Here is a 23,023-nt window from a genome sequence, read left to right as displayed (position 1 = left end):
ATGAAACCATTGGTTCGACATGACGATTATCTAAAATTTATAACATGAAAATAAACAAATAATAGTAATTTTTGATTTTTACAAAAAAACTAAAAAATCAAACATTCTAACAAAACAAACCGAAATAAATATTAATTTAAAATAATGGTTGTATTTTAGAAGATTAAAAACCAAAAAATAACTTAAAACCGAACCGATATCCAGATTAAACAGATTTAATGTGTTTTTATTAAAAATAACAAAACTAATAATCACATTCCGCGCAAGGCGCGGGTTATTACCTAGTTAGGTCATTATTTTTGGACCCAGCCCACATCAAATCTCTTTTGGGTCATTTGGGCCTATTAAAAAATCAGATTCAATTCTCAATTTTTTTTTCTTTTGGGCCATTGAGTCTAAGTTCAAATAATTTTTTTTTCAACTATTCTTAATTATTATTTTTTATTTTCTTAATATAATTTAAGCATTCATTAAAATAATTGAATTTTTTTATTGAAAAGTATAAATCTTTACTAAAAGTATATAATTTTTTAATTAAAATATTAACCACATAATAAAATTAATTTATCAGAGTTATACCAACTTAATTCATTAAAAAATAAAGTTTAATTTTGTATACATAAATAGTCATTTAAAATGAAATACGATAAATAAAGATAACATTTTTAAGTCTTTTATAAAATAAAACACAAATATATGAAAATGTGACATTTATTAAATATTTGTCAATTGAAAAAAAAAGCAAAAATAAACCTGCGCTTTGAAAGCGCGGGTCAAAATCTAGTTTATAGTTAAATTAACTGATAGTATGAAAAAGTCCTTATGTAAACGGCAAATGGAGGGCATCTCGTTATTTTTAGGTCTAAAAGAAAATTTTGGGTTCTTGTAGTTTTCACATAAAACGTATCATCTTTCTATATGTTTTTGTTTTCCTGTTTTTGTTTTAAACTTGAGAAAGAAGAAAATTTCAAGAGCTGCAAGCAGTTTCGACTTTCTAATATGTATAACGAGTCAAATCATCTTTGTAACGAGACTTTCTAATAAATATAAGAAGTTAGGAGCAATTAGGCAAAAGATCAATCAAAATGCAAATTAGAAAAAGATTCAAACGTAACCAAAACAATAGTAAAAGACTCAACACTTGTCCACATCCAAGGGCCAATGCAATAAAAAAAGACTCAAGATTACGGGTCTGATTGGTTTTTGGTGGAGTAATATAGTGAAAATAAAATGATGAAAAGTGGTGGAAAAAGAAACGTCAAATCAAGAGTAAAACATTTCTTCCACTAGTAGAGAGAGTAACATATTAATGTACTTTCCCACTTTTTTAGCGTTAATGGGTGAAAAACATTTCCACCTGATTGGTAACTAAATAATGGGAAGTGGCGTTAATATTTTTCCACCCAATAACTTTTACTCTAAAAGTACCTTACAGTCAGACACTACATTTGACTTACTGTTCAGCATTTTCCTAACTTTAAAATATAATATTAATGAATATGATATCATTTTCAGTTCCTTTTTAATATTTATTGTTTTTCCTTATATTAGAAACATGTTAAAAGTTTGTCGGAAAAAACGACTTAACTATTGATTAAAAATATACAAAGGCTTGAGACGAATCATTTTCAAAATCATGACAAAATTTATAGTTAAATTAACTGATAATATGAAAATGTCCTTATGTAAACGAAGAGCAATTTGAAGTCACTTCCTTAATAGCAATTTTTATACATGTTGGTTAGGTCATTTATAAATGTTTTTTTTTTGCTAAAAGTCATTTATAAATGTTTATAGTCGTCTATACAAACTGTTTGAAGGTTTTATATATAAAACATTCTAAAACATTTATAAAACAATTATAAGTTGAGATAATTAATTATGAACATCAAGATATTTTGTAATTGTGTATACCAGTTTATAGCAAAAGAAATATCATAAATATTCATAAATTAGTTTACACAAATGATATACATGAAAAATTTACCTTAATGTATAATATTTTAACAAAATGAAATCAATAAAAAAGATCATTCTACTGTGGTTATGCTAAATGGTGAATATTCGATGAACTTCCAGCAAAGAAGAAGTATGTTCAACTTCTATAAGAATATATATATATATATATATATATATATATATATATATATATATATATATATATATTTTTTTTAGTACATGACTATGACTTCGATTTTTAATAATCTTTGACTTAACTAAAACAACTAAAAATCCAAAATATAAACAAGATATACTACATAGTTTACATATATAGGTGATATCATACAAATAAAATCACTGTTGCTAAACTATATGCCATAATATTTGAATTACATAGAATGAAAGAAAGAGAAAATAAGAAAACAAATGATTTGTTCACGATGAATTTCTCCAATAGTGTGTTCAAATATAAACTGATATTTGTGTATTTAATATGATTTTGATATTTTGTTAATTTTGATCTCTTTTTCGATTATATTTAGTCGTTTTTTGGCATTCTAGTGAAAAAGGTCATTTTTTAAACAGTTCTAGTGAAAAAGGTTCTATTTCTAGACTTCGTATGATTTTAACATTTTTTTTTTGTTAGTTTTGATCTTTTTCTTTGAATCCTCTACTAGTCATTTTCATGTCACTCAAGTGAATGATTTTTCATATATGTCCGCTATGTTTATGTCTTCTTCTATCTTGCAACATGTTTAGCTACTAGTTTTAGTTGGATCATAGGTTGCCATTGACTTTTTTTTGGTAATCGGGGATCTCAAAGAGACGCTCAAAGACTGATTCTACGAGGTTTTGCATTAAGGTACGCTTCGTTAAGAGCGCGACTAGGTGACCATTGCTACTCAAATCCAAGATTAAAGTTTTATCTGGAGCTCTTTTACCACTATGTGACCATTGCTACTCTTTTACCACTATGTTAAGGTGGCTTGGTTGTTGCTATTTATTTTGAACATAAGAAATTCCATAAATATATTCTCAAATGTGTTTCTGCGTTGTTTCGTGCTTGTCTCTTTGCATAAGAGACCTATATGTAATGGTTAGCTATTAAACTAAAATTTACAATAAAAAATAAGTTACTGGCACATGACTTAGTCCAATTAATTATAATTATGTCATGTGTGACCATTTTAAAATTTAGCTCATATATACTATGAACTATAAATAAATTATACTATGCTCATGAAAAATACTAAGTCAGACTAAAATTATTAATTAAATTTGTCCGAAATTTAAGACTTTATAATTTTTGTTCAAAATGAGTCAGAGAAATATTAACTGGAGGTAATATATATTTAGTACACACACATATATACAGTCTAATTTTGATGTAAGTCCCTCACATAGAAAATCAAATAATTTAGAGGGCCATCCCATCAAGTCATCAACTATGTGAAAATACTTATACAAAAGTTACTAATAAACTAAAAATAATCTGATTAGTTATTTATTATCTAGAAACCCTAATAATTAGAATTTTGAAGATGTAACACCTAAATTTTATTTTTATAGTGAAACCAAACGATATTTTAAACACTATATATATGTATGCTTAATGTCTCTACAAGAATCATTCATTCATCCATAATCTTTAAGCAGAATTGTTTGGTAAGAAAGACGAAAAGAAGATGACAACAGCAGTCGAGATGGCCTCACACTCTCAGGTCTCTTTTCTCCTGTTTGCTACGCATCTACAACGATCAATTCTTCTCCTCTCTCGCTAAATCAATTTATTAACAGGTTTTAATGGAAGATAAATATACTGTTAGAATCTTGACACTAAACAGACCAAACCAGATGAATGCTCTGTCTTGGAACATGGTATTGATTTCTTCCCTTGTTATTTCTTCCTCGCTTTCTTGCACTAGTCTTACATATTTGGTTTAAATGAATCTTCTCTAGATCACTCGGTTGCTGCAACTGTTCCTCGCATATAAGGATGACCCCAGAGTGAAACTAGTCATCCTAAAGGTAATCTATATCCTTATCTCTTCCAGTTTGCACAAGCTGCTATTGCAATAACTTTTCCACAGGGTCAGGGAAAAGCATTTTGTGCTGGTGGCGATGTTCGACCTGTTATTTGTGACATCGTACAGGGTATATAGCACCCTCCCATCTTTCTTTTCTTGCTTACTTCCAGCTTCTAAGCGTTCTTTTCTATTTTCGAGGATTAGGCAAATGGAGACTCGGTGCTGATTTCTTCTCAGATCAATACACGCTCAACTATGTCATGGCCACATATAGCAAAATTCAGGTATGTTGAGGTTGAAAAAATTGATGTTGGTTCAAAATATAGGATATGGGTAGTTCCATATATATACACTAATACGTTTAATAAGCATTTATTATATAACAAAAGCATATATCATATAAAAACGTCATTGGAAAAGTTGGATCATTTTTGTAGAATGCCCATGATAATGAATCAAAATATTAGATAAAATGTTTATGAATTAAAGTGAATATTTTATAGGCTATTTTGATAGTGTCTTTTAGGTTTCATTTTGTAATTTAATTTTTGTACGTAATTATATTGTTATTTCCTTTTATTTTGTTATTTTTCATCTACAAGTATTGAATAGTTGATTCATGGATTATGATCCAGGTTTGGATATCCAGATCCTTTTAGTGAGCTTCTCATATTTTCCATACTGTTTTCAATTTATAGATTTCAATTATGAATGGTATTGTCATGGGAGGCGGAGCTGGTGTCTCCATCCATGGTCGATTTCGTATTGCAACTGAGAAGACGGTATAGTTTTCTTAAACATGTTAATGGTTGACAAGTAGAGAGCGAGCTATGAATATGCTCATATCTTTGAGGTTTTTTTTCAAAGGTTTTTGCCATGCCTGAGACAGAACTGGGGCTCTTTCCAGATGTAGGTGCCTCATACTTCTTGTCAAGGCTCCCTGGCTTTTTTGGTAACAAAATTCATTTGTTTTGCATGTAGACAAAATATTGAGCCTATCTCTTTTTCTCATCCTTCATGTCTTCTTTGTTCAGGAGAGTATGTTGGCCTCACAGGAGCTAGGTTAGATGGCGCCGAAATGCTTGCTTGTGGTCTTGCAACTCATTTTGTGCCTTCGACGGTATGAACTTTTAATATGCTTATGTCTTTAGTGTTTCCAATTGTCGGGATGGTAGCAACTTGCCAGCTAATGGACTATGGCACCTTGTGATGAAACATAATGTTAAAAACGAGATTACCATTTTTTTGAACTAAGAGATTATGACACGCGATGAAAAAAATATTAGCATAGTAGTCACGTGTGCGTATATATTTGTATGCAGAAACTTGATAGCATAATTATGTAAATATATATAAAACAACTTTACTCTTTTTTGTTGGAAGAATTACAAGCATAGATGGTCAATTTTGGCCTATTAACCCCAATATATAGGTTTATCAATTAGCGCTATATTAAGACGCGATCAAAACACAAATATGGGTCCACCATTTCTTGCACTATATCTATGTCTTCTGAGTAGTCTTGGGCTTGATGGTCTATGTTGATTGTTTAATTTATGTATGCTGATAACCAAACTTTATGTCTATAAAATTTCCTAGTGTCTTTTTCCTTAACATTATAAAAACCCATTATATTTTAGATTATTATTAGGCACTATTTGCTCCACCAAGAAACTTAACTTTTAAGGTTACTCCTTGTCACAGAGGTTGACTGCACTAGAAGCAGATCTTTGCAGAGTTGGTTCAAATGATCCAGATACCTTTTCCTCAAAAATTCTCAATGCATACACTCAGCATCCCCACCTGAAACAGCATAGTGCTTACCACAGGCATGTGTATATTATTTTATCTCTTTTCACTTGTATTTGATCATTTAATTTGCTGGATCACTAGGTAAAGAGCTAAAACAATTTTTTCTATATATTTTTAGAAAAAAAAAATGATCTCTATATTTGACTATGATTGCATTTACATGTTTTGAAATGTTTCAACCTTGTCACCGCGTTAACTTTCAATCGTTATCCAATAGAAACCATTTCTTGGTTACATCTTCGATGAAAATAGTTTTGTTAGCTGCTTTGAAAAAAAAAACTGTTTCTATATGCAGGTTAGATGTTATTGATAAGTGCTTCTCGAGAAGAACGGTGGAAGAGATAATATCTGCACTTGTAAGTTTTTCATCAATATATAGGAAAATTTTACTTGCATGCATTCCTGGGTAACTGAATTACACTTTGACAATGTATTCTACCATCATTTCATATGTGTTGGTTAGGAGAGAGAGGCCATTCAGAAGCCAGATGAATGGATCTCAGCTACACTTCGAGCTTTGAAGAAGGCTTCACCAGCAAGCCTTAAAATCTCTCTTAGATCGGTTAGTTCCTCAAAATGTTTCACGTGTAGTAATGGGATAGAACTGATGTCCTGTATAAAATTTCAGATAAGAGAAGGACGGTTTCAGGAGGTGGGGCAGTGTCTTATCCGTGAGTATAGAATGGTGTGTCATGTGTTGAAGGGCGAACTAAGCAAAGATTTGGTGGAGGTGTTTTCTGCTTTCCTGATTGATTGTATATCTTCGTTCTGAAACTGTCGTTATTGTAGAGGTCATTACAACACCGTGTCTTAATCACGCAGGGTGTCAGAGCCGTAGTGATAGACAAAGATAGGAAACCAAAGGTTTAACAGAAACTCGCCGTTTAATATTTGTGGTTATCTCATATTTGTTGATATAATGTCATAAATATTGACCTACAGTGGGAGCCACAGCGACTGGAGCAGGTGACGGATAACATGGTAGACCAGTACTTCAAGAGAATGGATGAAGAGGAGGGATGGGAGGATCTAAAGCTTCCACCAAGGATTAACTTGTCTTCTTCAATAATCGCAAAGCTGTGAATTGGAGAAGGTGATGGAACTGATGTGATTGTCCATTGTTGGAAGCATATCTTCCAATTTTCTCGTTGTTGCTTGTCACGCAATCTTTTTGAAAGTATTCAGTTAGTGTTCAATGGTGAGAGAATTGGTTTCCCTTATGTTTAAGGATTACGATTGTAATCTTCCTTTGCTTCCTTTATTTCATGTTAATCATAAATAAATAAAATAGCATACTTATGTTTTACCTTTTTTCTAAACCAACAATGACAATTTTTTTAGGTCACAGTCTAAGCACATTTCCGTTGGTAAAAAACAAAAAGAAGCATCTCTATTTAATTTAAGACAGTTCATTATCTTTTTAGATTTATTTATTTTACTATTAACTGAACCAATCAGAAACGGAGTTCATGAGTAGAAATGGCCCATAGGACAGACGATTCAAGTGATGGATTATGACATAGAGAACATATTTTTTTTTAATTTTTATATATTTTTTTAATTTTTATATTAAAAACTTTTTATAAGTGTTTATATGTAAACTTCATTTATGATATTTTGATAATATGAATATTTGTAAGAAGACTTGGCATTTTTGGAAGCTTTATTAATAAATACTCTGAGTAAATGTACTGTCAAATAGTAATTTTTGAAGATGGAAGTTTATATCAACAAATGATTTTAATATTGACTAACATTGGTTAACTTCATCAAGTTATCTATCAATTAATGCAACTGAATACAAAGGCTCCGAATGGTAAATGCGGTTTGAGCGGTGCGGAACAAGCGGTTTAACTGCGGTGCAGTTTTAACAGTTATAAAAACGTATAGATATATGGTATAAGTAGAGATTTTTTAATGTTAACTGCGGTGCAGGGCAGGGCGATTCATAACATTTGAAGCCTTTATGTAGTTTTAAATTGACTTTTTATATTTAAAATATATACTAACACACGCTTTCAAAATGAAAATATTTTTAATCATTTTGATAAAAAGTTGTATAAATTTTAAAATTTTATTATAAAAATAATTTTAAAATTGTTCTGAGTTTCAAACCGTGTTTTCATATTAGACTCAGACATGTAGTAGAACCAAGGGGTTTTTGCAAAATTGACCTACAACTTAAAGTCAAACACAAAACTAACCTCCCTTTTTTTTGTAAATTGGTTTTGCCCTATTCACCCCACAAGTTCATATAATTTACGAAAATGCCATCAATTTTTTTTTTTTTTTTTTTTCGAAAATGACATTTTTACTCTCTCACCCTCATCATCTTCAAGTAATTACAAGATTGCCATTGTCATCAATACCACAACCACCATGAACAACCAATTTGAAGCTCTTAATGCTCCCAAAATCGATTTACCCTTCTTCTTTTTCCATTCTTGTGAACTAAACACAACATATCTCTCACTTTCTCTCCACAATGAGCTAAAAAAACCCAAGATTTTGATTCTAAAATTTTTATGGTTCATAGAGTCATAGAAGCTAACGATTATGGGTGGGTGACTTTCGTTTGTGATTCTGTGTGCTTGGAGAAGCCTTATGTATGCTAAGGAACTTATCTCACCAATTTAAGGTATAACATCGAGTTTTTTTCCAGATCTGTTCGTCAGACGACTTACTTGGGAAGTCGTCTGGCTGTAGACGACTTACCTGGAAGTCGTCTGGCTGTAGACGACTTACCTGGAAGTCGTCTGGTCAACGCAGAGGTTATTTTTGCAATTGACTTTGAAATCTGTAACCTGAGACGACTGAAAGTTAAGTCGTCTGCTATTGTTTGGTTTCAAAAAAAATTCCAAAAAAAAACCTAGACGACTTACATTTCAGTCGTCATAGGTTAGTTTTGCATTTGACTGGATAATTTCAGAAGTTTGACTTCCCTAGACGACTTACATTTCAGTCATCTGGCGAAAATTAAAATAATAATATTTTTTTTAAAGTAAACGACTTACAATTAAGTAGTCATAGGTTAGTTTTGCAATTAAAAAAAAAACTTCAAGATTTAATTATACACAGACGACTTATAATTCAGTCGTCCACCAGACGACTTAATTGTAAGCCGTCCATGATTTTTTTCCGAGATTCTGGTCAAACCTCGTAAATCCTGGACGACTTACATTTCAGTCGTCTCGTGGACGACTGAATTATAAGTCGTCTGTATATAATTAAATCTTGAAGTTTTTTTTTTCAATTGCAAAACTAACCTATGACGACTTAACTGTAAGTCGTCTACTTTTTAAAAAATATTATTATTTTAATTTTCACTAGACGACTGAAATGTAAGTCGTCCAAAAAGTCAAACTTCTGAAATAATCCAGTCAATAGTAGACGACTTAACTTTCAGTCGTCCGAAATAACAGATTTCAAAGTCAATTGCAAAAATAACATCTGCGTTGACCAGACGACATATAGTTTAGTCGTCTAGACAACTTAGATTGAAGTCGTCCGCGTCTTCTCCACTAGTTTTTAAATCTTCTACGTTAGTTTTTGAATAACTTGTATTTTTAAGAGTGATAAGTAACTTCCAGATATGTAAAACTCATATTTACAAAATATGTTCTCTCCCTTAGCTTTACTAAATTTGACTTAGCTTTTCAATGCAAACTTATAAAAAATTTGATATGCTTTGACTAGTTACTAAGCTTTTCAATGCAAACTTATAAAAAATATGATATGCTTTGACTTGTTTATTAAGATGAGAAAAATGCCATTGGAGTTTATTATTGCATATGAGAGATCCAAAGATAAGAAAAAAGCTACTGAAGTCTATTATTTCATTGATTTGTAAATGTGTAAACACATTGTTAACACATTTAATACATCTTGGAAAACATTATTACTGATTTTATAAAAAATTCACAACTAAAAGAGTATACATGCAATTCACAAAACAGACCACAAACAAAACTATTATAGATCATTCATCTACAAAGACAAGCTTGGATTCCACTTGAGTAGACAAGACCAGACGACTTTTAAGAAGTCCAGACGACTTCTAAGAAGTCCAGACGACTTCCAGGAAGTTCAGACGACTTTGTCAGAAGACTTTTAAGAAGTCAGACGACTTCCAAACGACTTTACAAGAAGTCCAGACGACTTTTAGGAAGTCCAGACGACTTCCAGACGACTTCCAGACGACTAACAAGTAAGTCGTCCCAGAAGTCTTCCAGATCTGAAAAACCTGCATATTCAAAAACGATCAAATGACTTAAAAACAGAAAAAAATGAGTGGAAGATTAGATAAATCTACTTTTACAGAACACACAAAAATACAAATCTAAAAATAATAGATCTACCTTTAAATTAGTGGAAGATAAGTACCATCTAATTAAAAACCTGCAAAAAAAAAAATAGATTAGTAAGAAAGACATGAGACAAAATTGAAAAATTCATATAAAGTTTGGTGTTTTCAAGTCAAAGAGATTAGAGTGGATTTAGAGAGTTTTAGTTTGGGAAAAAAGTAAGAACTTTATACAACAAGAAGTTACCAAATGAAGATAAATGAGACATAAGAACTTACCAAAACGCTCAGAAAAATCCATACGACTTCCTAGAAGTCCAGACGACTTCCTGGAAGTCCAGACGACTTCCTGGAAGTCCAGACGACTTTGTCAGAAGACTTCCAAGAAGTCCAGACGACTTCCAGACGACTTCCAGACGACTAACAGGTAAGTCGTCCCAGAAGTCTTCCAGATCTGAAAAACCTGCACATCAAATCCAGATCTGAAAAACCTGCATATCCAAAAACGTTCAAATGACTTAAAAATAAAGAAAATGAGTGGAAGATTAGATAAATCTGCATTTATAGAACACACAAAAATACATATATAAAATTAATAGATCTACCTCTAAATTAGTGGAAGATGAGTACCATTTGATTAAAAACCTGCAAAAGAGATAGATTAGTAAGAAATACATGAGACAAAACTGAAAAATTCATATAAAGTTTAGTGTTTTCAAGTCAAAGAGATTAAAGAGAGGTTGGAGAGTTTTAGAATGATGAACATTACATTTTTGTTGCAGCCATTTGAGAGGAGGAGAGAGAATGTGTAAATTTTTCTTTATATAGGGAGACAAAAAAATCCAATTAGGTTAAATATTTTTGACTCAGACGACTTCCTGACGACTTACATTTCAGTCGTCTGGTGAAGAAATTAAAACAGACAACTTACATGTAAGTCGTCCAGAAGAGTTTAATATTTTTAGCTGGAAATTAAATATTTTTAGCGAGAAACTAAAATAGAAGACTTTCCAGATGACTTACAAGTAAGTCATCTGGTTTAAATTATTTAAGCGGGAAAATAATTTTTTTAAAAAATTTTAGGCGGGAATATTTGGACGACTTACATGTAAGTCGTATGTTTTAATTTCTTCACCAGACGACTGAAATGTAAGTCGTCCGAGTAAAATGATCCGGTTAGGTTAAAACGTACATTGGTAAAATATAAGGTTCGGTACGATGTGGACAACTGAAATATACGTCGTCCGGGTAAACTATTCAACAGACGACTGAAATATAAGTCGTCCACACCCTAAACATAACCCCTAAACTTAATTATCTAATTAAACACTTCATAAAACCAAATCAAACTTGAAAAGTGTTTACTATACACAGAAATAAACACATATAGGTGAAAACTAATTTTAAAAAAAAAAACATTTTAGTTTTCCAAAATCTAACCCTAACAATACATACAATACTACAACATATGTTTGCCAAACTCCTAAACCAAAGTATTTCATGATTCACTACTTCCACTCATCTATCTTCAAAACAAATCAATTTTATCATATCTTAATTTATATCAGTTAAAACTGTTTATAATTACTTGATTTTTATTTTTTACGCATCAAAATATTTTTTACAAGATTTATAAATTATTTTTAAAATAAACTGGTACCAGACGACTTACACTTCAGTCGTCCAGACGACTTCCAACATCTCAGACGACTCAGACGATTTACTGGGGCTATATTCGTAAAAATGGCTTCTGTTTTTTTGTTTGGTCACAAGGGGCTGAGCTGTAATTTCACTAAGCTTTTAGGTTAGTTTTGCATTTGATTCAAGTTTGGGTATAGGTTTGGGATTAAAATCAAGTTGTGGGTTAGTTTTGGCAAAAACCCCTAGAACCAATTAGTATATAATTCGGTTCAGAATTACTAAAAATTTGTTTATTAAAAATCTGATAAAATTTGGTAAAAATTCAAAAACTCGATATTTACCCGTAATTCGATAATGATTGATCCAATAAATCTCACAAATCTGATAGTATTTTTAGAAAGATTGATTAATATTAGTATTAATATGATATTCCAATTCTACTCAATTTTTTACGCTAAACATCATTTTGTAGTAAAATATACTCCAATTCTACTCTATTTTCAGTTCCAAAATGGAGTGATAGTTAACGTTAATCCATTTACTCATTACTCGATTTTAGAGTTAAATTTTTTTATTCACATGATAGTTCTTTTAATCTTTAATGTTTTTATTTCATACTTAAATTTTAAAAATAGTAAAATAGCATGAAAAGAAATATGATTTCCATAAGAAATTATTTAATATTATTTTATAAAGATGCATAAACTAATAAAAATACTAAAACTAAACATAAAAATAAAAAAATATATATAATATTAAATATGTGATTTAATAATCCAGTAAATCATTTTTGGAACTCGCAAGATCGATGAAGTATTATCCAAACGATGAAAATGACCTGTTTAAAAAATTTCTTGCTCGATTTTGGAAAATCAAAGATAGAGAAGCTCATTATTCATTATGAAATGCATCGATTGATAATTTGTGGAAAAAAATATTTGAATAATGAATTGCCACACAAACACAACTCTCGGCTCAAGCCTGTTGTTGATAGGACAAACCATTCACAGTGAGACCTCCATCAACACAAATGGTTTGACCAGTAATATATGCAGCTGCGGGTAGACACAGAAAAGCTACAAGGGATGCAACCTCTTTTGGCTCTCCAGCGCGACCTAGTGGAGTTCTATTAAACAAACTCTTCTTGTAGCCGGCATTTCCGAGGAGCTGATTTTTTTTTCAAAAAATAAAAAAAAAAAGAGAATGAGAAGTGCATGAGATCATTTGAGGTAAAAAAGAAAAACAAAATCTGTAGAGTTTGTCGCTCATTACAGGTTGAGCCATAGCAGTCTGGATAAAATTAGGAGCAACAGCGTTGGCTCTTATGTTGTCACGTGCCCATTCACACGCCAAATTTCGTGCTAGTTGATTTATAGCTCCTACACATACACACAAAGAAAAATATATACGTGTCAATCTAACAAAATTACTATCGTATTTTAACATCAAATTCATAAAATATTTACATTAACTGAAAATTAACAGGTAATGGAAAATGTTCCTAAAAAATATATAAAGTTAGAATTTTACATATTGTTATTATGTTAAACATATATGAATCCATAATACTATTGGGCCCATCTACTTATAAGTAAGTCGATGTACCTTTGGTTAAACAGTAGATAGAGCCACCTTCCATCGATACAACCCCTCCAATAGACGAAATAAAGACAATGCTTCCAAATCCAGAAGCTTTTAGGAGAGGATGTGAAAGTTGGCTAAGATGATAAGCAGATTCTAAGTTTGTTGAAATATGGAACGAGAAATCGTCAGCCAGATATTCTGTTGTTGGCTTTGTGCGAAGTCCGCCAACGTTGTTCACCTATGTTGACCAAAACAAGAGTAATAAAAGACGTACTATATATATAACTATCTAATAGCCATTTTTTCCCAAAAGAATTTGTTTAATTTTTTTAAATTAAGCTTAACTTACAAGAATGTTGAGCTTGCCATCGAACATCATTGAGACGGTCTGCATAAGTGTTTCTCTAGCGGGACGTGAGGATACATCACAGATTGTGCCACTAACTTGAAACCCTTTCTTTTCCCATTCATTTAAACTTTGATTTAGCAGTATGTCAGATATGTCGCATACATGGATTCTAGCTCCAAAACCGGCTAGCTCATCTACTATGGCATGCCTAAAACAGTCAAAATTAAATAAATTTAGCAAAAGATTATATATTTTTTTGAACAAAGCAACAGATTATATAATAGCAAAAGAGTAGAGGAGAAACACGAACCCAATTCCGCTGGCTCCACCTGTTACAAGAGCAGCCATCCCTTGAAGACTCCATCTTTTATCCATTTTTGTTTTCCACTGATTAGAAATAACCAAAGAAGCCACATAACATATATATAGATGCTAAGTAAATCAAATATACGTAGCCAATGACGTTTCGTAGAGTTGAAAATTCTAGCATTATTTAAAAATGAATTAGTGACAAAAATTTAGAGAGAAAATTAGCTAAATGGCAAATGAAAAAATGCAAAATAATATTTTAATGTTCTGATTGTTAAATGTTACATGAAATGTATTTATTCATAACATATTATTTGTTTATGAATGTTGAATTTCCGAATAGACGTCCTAACAAACCATATATGAGATTGTACCTCAAATCTGGCTAGCTTTTCTACTATGACATGCCTAATTAACATTCCACAAAATAAAATGAAATAAATTTATCCAAACCTTAAACAAAATCAGAACAAATGAGTAGAATCCTAGAAAATATGATGTGTATATATTAAGTTAAAAAGACGAACCTTAAGTCACACAAGCCTTAATACCTTCGAGAAGACTCCTTAGAGAAGTTTATTCTTCTTCTTTTCTGAATAATATTGAAGTTTTTAGATTTTGTAGATTCGTACATTTCTCTCGAACGAAGTTCAAACCATATAATTTAGCTTTTTCAGAGATTAGACCTCTCCCACATGTGTTTCCTAGACTTCTACGAAAGAAAGCTAAAGATATTGTACTAGCTCGCATGAAGTGCGGAGGTGGCAATGAGAAACACACAATGTTTCCTCGAGAACTCGTTTTCTAAGGTGATGGAAAACCTGAGTTTTGTCAAAACGTGTAAGGTAAAGAAGGCCATTGATCTCCTTAGATGAAGAAGCCAAATTCACTAGAGACGTTAGAGGACCATATTTGGCGCAGCATACTAACTAGATAATCAGCTCAACCAAGGGATTTGATAATCCTCCTTGGGACATGCTTTACTCAATCAAGAGATTCAAAGAACCATACTTGAGATCGGCTTCTTGTATTGATGAATTTAATCAAATCAAAAACAAGGAAAAAGAGAAATTTTTTAGTTTATTAATTATCAAAAACTGCCTTCTAAAAAAGAAATACAAAGACTATAAATAAAACTCTCATCTAGGGTTTTCGGTATCCTAAAAAAGAAAATAAAAGGAAAATAATAAACTTAATAATAATAAGGAAAACTTAAAGCCTAATCGTAAATTACGATTCGTAACATTGGTTTCCTTGGCGTCCAAGCATGATGACGCTGCATCAATATTCTTGCTTCGATATTGAATAACTACTTGGACTGAGTGTTTTGGTAATCGGCTTCCTCCTTTTTTAGATTTGGACTGATGATTTCAATAACTTCTTATTTAAAATAAATACAACTGCTTTAAGATGCATACTAGAATAAGACATACGCAAGAGTAAATATATATGAAAATTATATAAAAAATATCGTATGAAAACAAATTATATTATTAATTGAATTAATATATTTGGCCCTTAAACAATTTTTTAAAAACTTTTTTGTTAATTACATAATTTGTTTACTAATGAACTGATCTCATTTTTAAAAATATTTTAGGTCAAAAAATTATTTATCGCATAAACACCTAACGTTTAGGCTAAAGAATTTCATACCTACTATTTGGTTACAATGAAACTATGTGAGCTCGGTTTTATATCATGATTTAGCAATTTAAAAGTTAATTATGAGAAGTTTACGTTCACGTGCCAATCCTATCTATCTTCGATATTTTTCTCATTTTTGTGTCATTTTGGTTATTGTTCGATATAAATATTGATTTTTGTGTTTATTCTCATTTTTTTGTTTTATTTTGGCCTAAGATTTAGAAAATGCTTAAGATTCAAAGTTATTAAAGAGATACATATTTAGGTTAACATCTGTGCCTTGTGCAGAATAAATACTTATTTTATATTTTTATGTATATTATGAAATAATAAAATAATAACTATATATTAAATAACTAAGAAATCAGTTACTATTATGTAATAAATTGTCCTGCATATACAAATCAAATGACCGCTCTGGTTTATTTGCAATCATTTTAGAATAAATAAACCAAAACAATCAATTTTATCTATCGTTATGATATGTAATTAAATTTAAACGATATGAAGTATATATATTAACATAAACAACTATTAAAATAAAATTATTTTTTATATGATTTTATTATCATTGTATCTTATTATAGAAAAAAATTAAACATTGATCACAAAAGTTTATGTGAGACTTTTAACAGTTTTAGTAATTTTTATTCGTTTTAAAAAATTCAAAATACAACATATACAAAAAAATCTAAATTTTTAATATATGATTAATGTAATTATGTAATTTATTTTAATAGTAAATAATTAAACAAAAATGATAGAAAGCATATAGATTATTAGCAAATCTTCATTATTGAAAATCATTAATTACTATATATATATATCATAATCACATTAGGCAATTCTGTATGTTTTATTTAATGAAATAATATATAATAAATATCCACCTTGCTTTAGTTAATATCATATGATATTATATAGTTGATATTAAATGATTTTAGTGAGATATAAAAATCGAATTGGACCAACATTTTTCAATTTTAATGTCAGTGTGACATGTATGATTAATTAACTACTTAATTGATTGACACATAAACAAATGGTATATTTTAATTATTACAAAATTGAGGTTACGTCTTTTTAAATGTTACTCATTTAATATATAGGGGATTTGATAATATACCTCCAAGGAGTTAGACCAAATTAAAAAAAAAAATGTACCTCCTAGTTGTTTGACCAAATAAAAGAAAAGATAATGTACCTCCTTTCTGCCGTAGCTAAGTTTTATCCAAATAAGAAATGAACTATTTATTAATGAAAGAATACATACAAAAGACGTAAAAACAAGTCTTTCACATTTGATCCAAGAAAATTACTTGAATCCATATTTTGAAACAAGAAAAGTCAGTCAATTTTGTTCGCCTGAACGCCATCTTTAATACAATAATAATACAAATCTGACCAAAGATCACTGCCTCACGCCAAAGAAGCATACCGAAAATTATAATATTAATAGGCACAAATATTTAGATTTATAGCCTTTTGTCGATTTCCTATTAAAGAAAAAAATGATTATTCGTTTTCACCCCGTCACAAGGCACAGCGACTCAGCGATTTAAAGATTCCACATTCGTTAACGTCAACAACCATTGACTAGATTTGGAGATACTCTTACGTTCCATTTTCTTATCTCCCATATTTGCTGGATTATTACGTCAATCTCTAACAATAAGATAACTCATGAAACTCTAAATTTCCGACAAAAACAACATTGTTTCGATTCTCAGGTTCGTTTTCTTCTTGAAGATTTATTCAAATCACAAGAAAGCTCAAAATGTTAGTTTTCTCTTCTAATGCAAGCCTTTGAAACGTATCAAAACAGCTTGTGGAATTAGAACACATCCTCATTTCAAAACTCGAGAAAAAAGAGGAAGAAACTGAGTCACCATCACAAATAGAGGAAGTGATTCCTCTGTCTTGCGCATTTACGAGACAAAAAGTATTGCGTTTCCGAGTCGAGAGAACGAGAAGAATCGATCAGAAGATAAGAAGCCTCATCCTTCTTTAACTGACAATCATGTCCGTGCAGATCGTTGGAGATTTTAATGGCCAATAGCCTCACGGTCCTGACGGACGCTGCACATTTGCTGTCAGACGTGCCGGGGTTTGAGCGTCTCTCTGCTGGCCATCAAGGTCTCAAGCTGGGAAGCGAATCCGAGAAACTCTTTCGGGTTTAAACGGCTTGAAGTTTTAGCAGCTTTCTTGTCTGTTCAGCTCATATGGCTTGTCTCTGGAGTCATAATACATGAACCCATTTAAAGACTTTTTAGCAGAAGCCGAGAGGCTAATGGTGAAACTATGTTTGGAATTTCGGCTTTCGGGTTTTTCTTGAACTTGGTTATGATTGTTTGGTTAGGACATAACTACCATTCATTCTTCTCTCAGAGTTTGAAACTTTACACACAAAGCTCTTTAGAATGCTCATTATGCAAAACCGCTACATTATCATCAAGATTACTTATTCACTGACAGATTTTCAAGAACAAGACAGTATTAGACAAGCTGTTATATAACTGACCTAGTCTATCTAGGTTATTCTAAAGAGATCACATATAGAATACGATGGTAAATCACAAAGGTTATACTTGATTTACAGGTTTGCAAATTGTTTGCATTTGCTCTTTCTAATGGATTTGGTTTATAGACATGATCCAGAAGGGTAAAAAAACAACTAACCTTGTCAAAAAGTTGCCTTATATTTTCTACACTTTATTTTGACTCACCTGCATTAACATACAATACTCCAAAAACGTTCTTATTTAAGCCAAATCACAGATTCAAAAGGAGAATTTCACAAAGACCAGGTTTTCAGTGTTTATAACGAGATCAGCTAAAATCACTAAAGGTTAACAGTAAGCTAAAATGTCGGATGTAGCATGCCTGCAATCTCATACAACTCAACAATTAAAAAAACTTAATAGAAAGACAATTTAACAAAATATCTATGCAAAATTCATCAAATTAATCAGGAATGATCAAAAAACCTTAGCTTACTTCTCCTCATCGCTGTCTGAGCCGTAGTTGTGACACAGAGATTCGAGCCCCCTTGTTAGCTTTGCAGTCTTTTTGGAGACTATGCGAACAGAAGAGATTTGAATGGGATATGAACCGTTAACACGTCTATTAGGCTTCTTCTTCTCCTTATCAAACACCTCATAGTTTTTCTCTTCATCAATCCTAGTCCGCTTACCAAATTTTATTGACTTAATGAGCAATTCTTCCTCCACGTTCTCTTCTTCTTGTTTTTTTCTTCTATTCAAAGCCTCAAGCAGTGATTCTAAGCTCACCGAGGCTCTTCTAGACTTCATAGACTTCATCTCATCAAGCGCAGCCATAACTTCAATATCTCTTTTAGATACCTTAGTTCTCCTCTCTAACGACTCCAAGGCGTTTTCAGCTACCTCATGCTTTTCCTCTTCCTCGTGTCCATTATAAACTCCAACTGCACCTGATTCGACAGTATAACCCGAGTTCTTTGAATCGGTTTTAATTGTCACCTCTGCCGAGCAGTTGGTGCACTTGATGTAAAACCTGTGGATTATAATCCCTAGGTACGTCTTGTTGATGACTTCTTCTTCACGGCAATTGAATTCAGTGCCTTCCGACATGTAACTACCACATGTATTACAGCGAATACGAACCGGTAGCATAAATCGAATCTTCTTTTGCTGGTTGTTCGGTTTACGGAGACGGGGTATCTTCTTCGGATCAAAATCTGGCGGAATATACTTGTTTGGGACTTTGCGTTCTCCCATAATTATCTTCAGAGCACACAGAACGATTGAATGAACAAAAGGGTTTCGCAGCTATTGGATCGTTGTCCCTTAGACACTTATTTATAAGAAAACAGCTTTTGGTGTTTCCTTTTCTCTGTTTCCTTTTTTCTGTTTCCTAGAAAACACATGTTTCCTTTTCTTTGTTGGTTAATTCGTTAAGATAAAAGCAATGATGTTATGATCTCTACAATATTATTTGAAAAATCAATTTTCAATGTAGAACGCTCACATAAATTTTGACGATGGTTTATTAATTGAGTTTATTATAGATTGTCATCTATCTACATTCTACATATATAAAGTAGAACTCTCGCCACGTCACTAAATAAGATAACAAGAATGAGCCACGTGACCTATTCTTTAATATGGGTTTGTATTTCTCAATTTATATTGTTGCACGATTTCCGTTCTTAAACGTTGGGCCATTATTTACAAACTTAGCCCAGTAAATCTATAAATAAACAGTAACAAAAAAAAGCCCAGTAAATAATAAACACCCACTCTACGTTCGTCTTTGTTTCGTAACTGTAACGTCGCATAATCAAGCCATCTCCCCTCGATTCCTTCGAAGGAGTAATTCAGTATTAATGGAGTGCAATCAATTCACCCCACTTTCTCATCGCCTATTCAGATTTTTCACCTCCTCTATCAACAGAATCGGCTGTATATATATATGGTCTCAAGGCCCTCACAAGGAATCACAAACCTCTTATGAACCATACATACTATTGGTCTTATTAATTGCTCTCACCACGACGCAAGAACCAAGGCTCGATAAAGTGGATATCCGACCCGAAGAAAAGTTCATCAATAGATCCAAGGTGGTGAGAGAAATAGCGCTTATAACCAGAAATGGAGCTATCGGCGTGGTATTTCATAGAAACAGAGACACCAATCCATGAGAGACAACAGAGAGACAAAACCATGTCACTAATTTTGATGTTGAGAGGCTTGGAGCAGAGATCAATCAAAGAAACTTGCATCGAAGGTTCTTGCTGGCAGACCAATCTGGGGATAGAGTTGAAGCTAATAAGTTAATGTATTTTTTCTGTGCAGCGATTAAGGTTGTGATGGTTGAAGATAATGAGAAAAGATGGATAAGAGGGAGAGAGTTGTTATAAAGAGAGAAAACCTCAGAAAAGTCTTCAGTTTCAGTTATTTGTTAAATGGTGAAGGGATAAGAGCTCACTGCTGTTCACTCACATGGCGAAGCGAAGAGTGCCTACAGCTGTCCACGCACGTTATCTGTTGCCTCTTCCTCTGATTTTTGTTATTATTATCAAAGTCTTTAAAATTAATTTCAGTAACATATACAAGTGCTCTTATTGTATTTGCTACAAACAAAAGTTAAATAATACAACAGATTCAATAAACTAACAAAATAATAGCATAGGAAATCCTTAAGTCTCAAAACATTTTTCTATTTGAATGTTAAAAATGATATACTTTGTCAGTACATGATAGGTGTCTAATATGTGAGATAAGGAAATGGAATCAACTATTACACAAGCTATATCCTATTTACACTTTCTACCAAAAAGGAACAAAATTTGTTTTTTTATTAAAAACCCACAAAAATGAGTTTTTGGTTTTTCTTCACAATAAAATGGCACAATGTGATTGTCAACAGAAAAATCAAACACGTAAAAAAATGTGAGCAAATATTCATACGTTAATTTAAACGGTATATACTCTCATTATACCACTTCTTCAATACATTTTCCTAAAATTTGACACATTATAGCAACTAAAAAGTTATTAGTTACTCCACATTTAGATTCTCTTATCATTTAACTAAATTTATTAATAAAACGTTTAATAACCCAAATATTTTTAAAATGATCTTTTATTTTTAATCCAGCAAAATTTTGATATCAATATATCAGAAAATATATGTTAGTGAACAATACATAATATAATCTAAAAACATAAACATCAAGAATAAAAAGTTCGTAAGAACACAAAAGGATATCCATTTATAACATGCTTCATCAAATCACGTCAACAAAAATAAAAGTGTAGATTTCACATAATTATTATTCATAAAAATCAATATTAGTAATATTAACAAGAAAATAAATGATTAATATATAACCATATCAATACATAATATCACATTATAGAATAACATTTAGTAAAAATATACAATATAATTTGATTTTGATACAAATTTAATCAACAAATAATCATTAATTCAAATTAACATAAATTTTAAGAATAAAAAAAATTATAGGAAAAAAGGAAAAAAAATATATTAACAATATTATTTTCATATTTCATCAAATTTAGACCAACGAAAAATGAATTTAACCTAAACACACACCTAATAAACATAACAAAATTGATGGAAAACAACAACTAAAGACAAATACATAGTCAAACATATATAAAACAAATAAAAGAATAAAATTAAGTAAAAACATACACAATACAATCAAAAATATACATTTTAAAAGACAATCATTAAAGAAAATCATTCATGGTATTGTTTACTCAAGTTTTATCAAAACAAGATCAAATAAAATACAATAAAATCACTGACTCTGATAGATTTTTCCCTTCTAATCACTAAAATTAAGTTAACTAAATTAATAGGACTATGGTGCAAAACTAACATAAAAAAGAATACACCTATTTGTAATTAGACATAGAAAAACATAAGAACAAAAATGAAATTTTTTTATTTTATAATATAGAAAAGAGATCTAAAATTATTGTATTCAAATAAATATGAGTTTTTAAAGATTACATCATGAGTTCAAAAAAAACAACAATTATACTGATGTTAAAAATAAACACGTTAATACTTGCTTAGTCTAAATAAGAGACAAAATATAAAGTAACCAGACAAAGAACACAATGGAACATAAATAAATTATGCTGATTAAAGTAAACAATTAAATGATTAAACAAGAGAATTTATCTACTATGATCTTAAACACGTTTATCAAAAATATAGTTCTCAGATATAAAAATGATCGAAAACATTTTGTTAAGAGTTAATAGACACTTATACCCAAAAGGTTAATTAATCTCGATTTAGGGTCTAGATTTGAGTGGAGATTTTGAAGTGGATTTTGAATTTTTAAAAATAAATAAATACTAAAACATTTAAAATAAAAATCAGTTTCAATAATAATTTTTGGATTTCAAAATATTTTTTTTAAATTTGAAAAATAAATGAAAATAAGAATAAAAAGTTAGAATTATAAAACGTATTTTCAAAAATAAATAATTTTTTATTTAATTAATTATGTATATTTAAATATCTACAAAATAGTGGTACAATGATATTTTAGCTCTTTAATAAAATATCTTCTGGCTATTTGTGGAATTTTTTGGTGAAAATAAACTTAAAAATAGTCTTTTAAGAGAATTTTCCTTTCAACGAAATTGATATATTGATAAATTTGTGTATTTAGTTTTCTATTATTTTTCTATTTATGATGTTGAATATATAGTCAGCATTAATCGGTTCATGTATAACCACAATTGAGCCGCTCTACAATTTATATGTTCCATATCTGAGATTGTTATGTTCCATATCTGAGATTGTAGTTCATATCGTTAAAGAATCAGCTATGATCTATTTTTCTTAATTTCAACCAAAAGTGCTTTCTAACCAATCTCT

General features: G+C 30.7%; 3 protein-coding genes across 3 annotated transcripts; 1 reads left to right on the top strand and 2 right to left on the bottom strand.

Annotated features, from left to right (window-relative positions):
* The first annotated feature begins 3,644 nt into the window (after positions 1 to 3,644).
* On the top strand, positions 3,645 to 7,460 carry LOC106451537 (probable 3-hydroxyisobutyryl-CoA hydrolase 3). The gene is made up of 14 exons (XM_013893474.3): positions 3,645 to 3,662; positions 3,739 to 3,819; positions 3,901 to 3,969; positions 4,032 to 4,095; positions 4,173 to 4,252; positions 4,667 to 4,750; positions 4,836 to 4,920; positions 5,003 to 5,088; positions 5,673 to 5,797; positions 6,076 to 6,136; positions 6,244 to 6,342; positions 6,409 to 6,510; positions 6,603 to 6,644; positions 6,723 to 7,460. The coding sequence occupies exons 1-14, from the start codon at positions 3,645 to 3,647 to the stop codon at positions 6,861 to 6,863; spliced, it is 1,137 nt and encodes a 378-aa protein (XP_013748928.2). The 3' UTR covers positions 6,864 to 7,460.
* A 4,400-nt stretch (positions 7,461 to 11,860) lies between these two features.
* On the bottom strand, positions 11,861 to 15,381 carry LOC125603542 (tropinone reductase homolog At2g30670-like). The gene is made up of 5 exons (XM_048774454.1): positions 13,968 to 15,381; positions 13,658 to 13,865; positions 13,330 to 13,546; positions 12,997 to 13,103; positions 11,861 to 12,891 (listed from the first exon to the last, which is right to left on the bottom strand). The coding sequence occupies exons 1-5, from the start codon at positions 14,030 to 14,032 to the stop codon at positions 12,700 to 12,702; spliced, it is 789 nt and encodes a 262-aa protein (XP_048630411.1). The 5' UTR covers positions 14,033 to 15,381; the 3' UTR covers positions 11,861 to 12,699.
* Positions 15,382 to 16,643: 1,262 nt separating this feature from the next.
* On the bottom strand, positions 16,644 to 22,307 carry LOC125603541 (splicing factor YJU2-like). Its single transcript, XM_048774453.1, has one exon. It carries the CDS (start codon positions 19,369 to 19,371, stop codon positions 18,607 to 18,609), a length of 765 nt encoding a protein of 254 aa, XP_048630410.1. The 5' UTR covers positions 19,372 to 22,307; the 3' UTR covers positions 16,644 to 18,606.
* Positions 22,308 to 23,023: the final 716 nt, after the last annotated feature.

This window comes from Brassica napus, unplaced genomic scaffold, assembly GCF_020379485.1.
Source record: "Brassica napus cultivar Da-Ae unplaced genomic scaffold, Da-Ae ScsIHWf_34;HRSCAF=63, whole genome shotgun sequence".
NCBI lineage: Eukaryota > Viridiplantae > Streptophyta > Magnoliopsida > Brassicales > Brassicaceae > Brassica > Brassica napus.
This window is presented reverse-complemented; position numbering and strand designations above follow the sequence as displayed.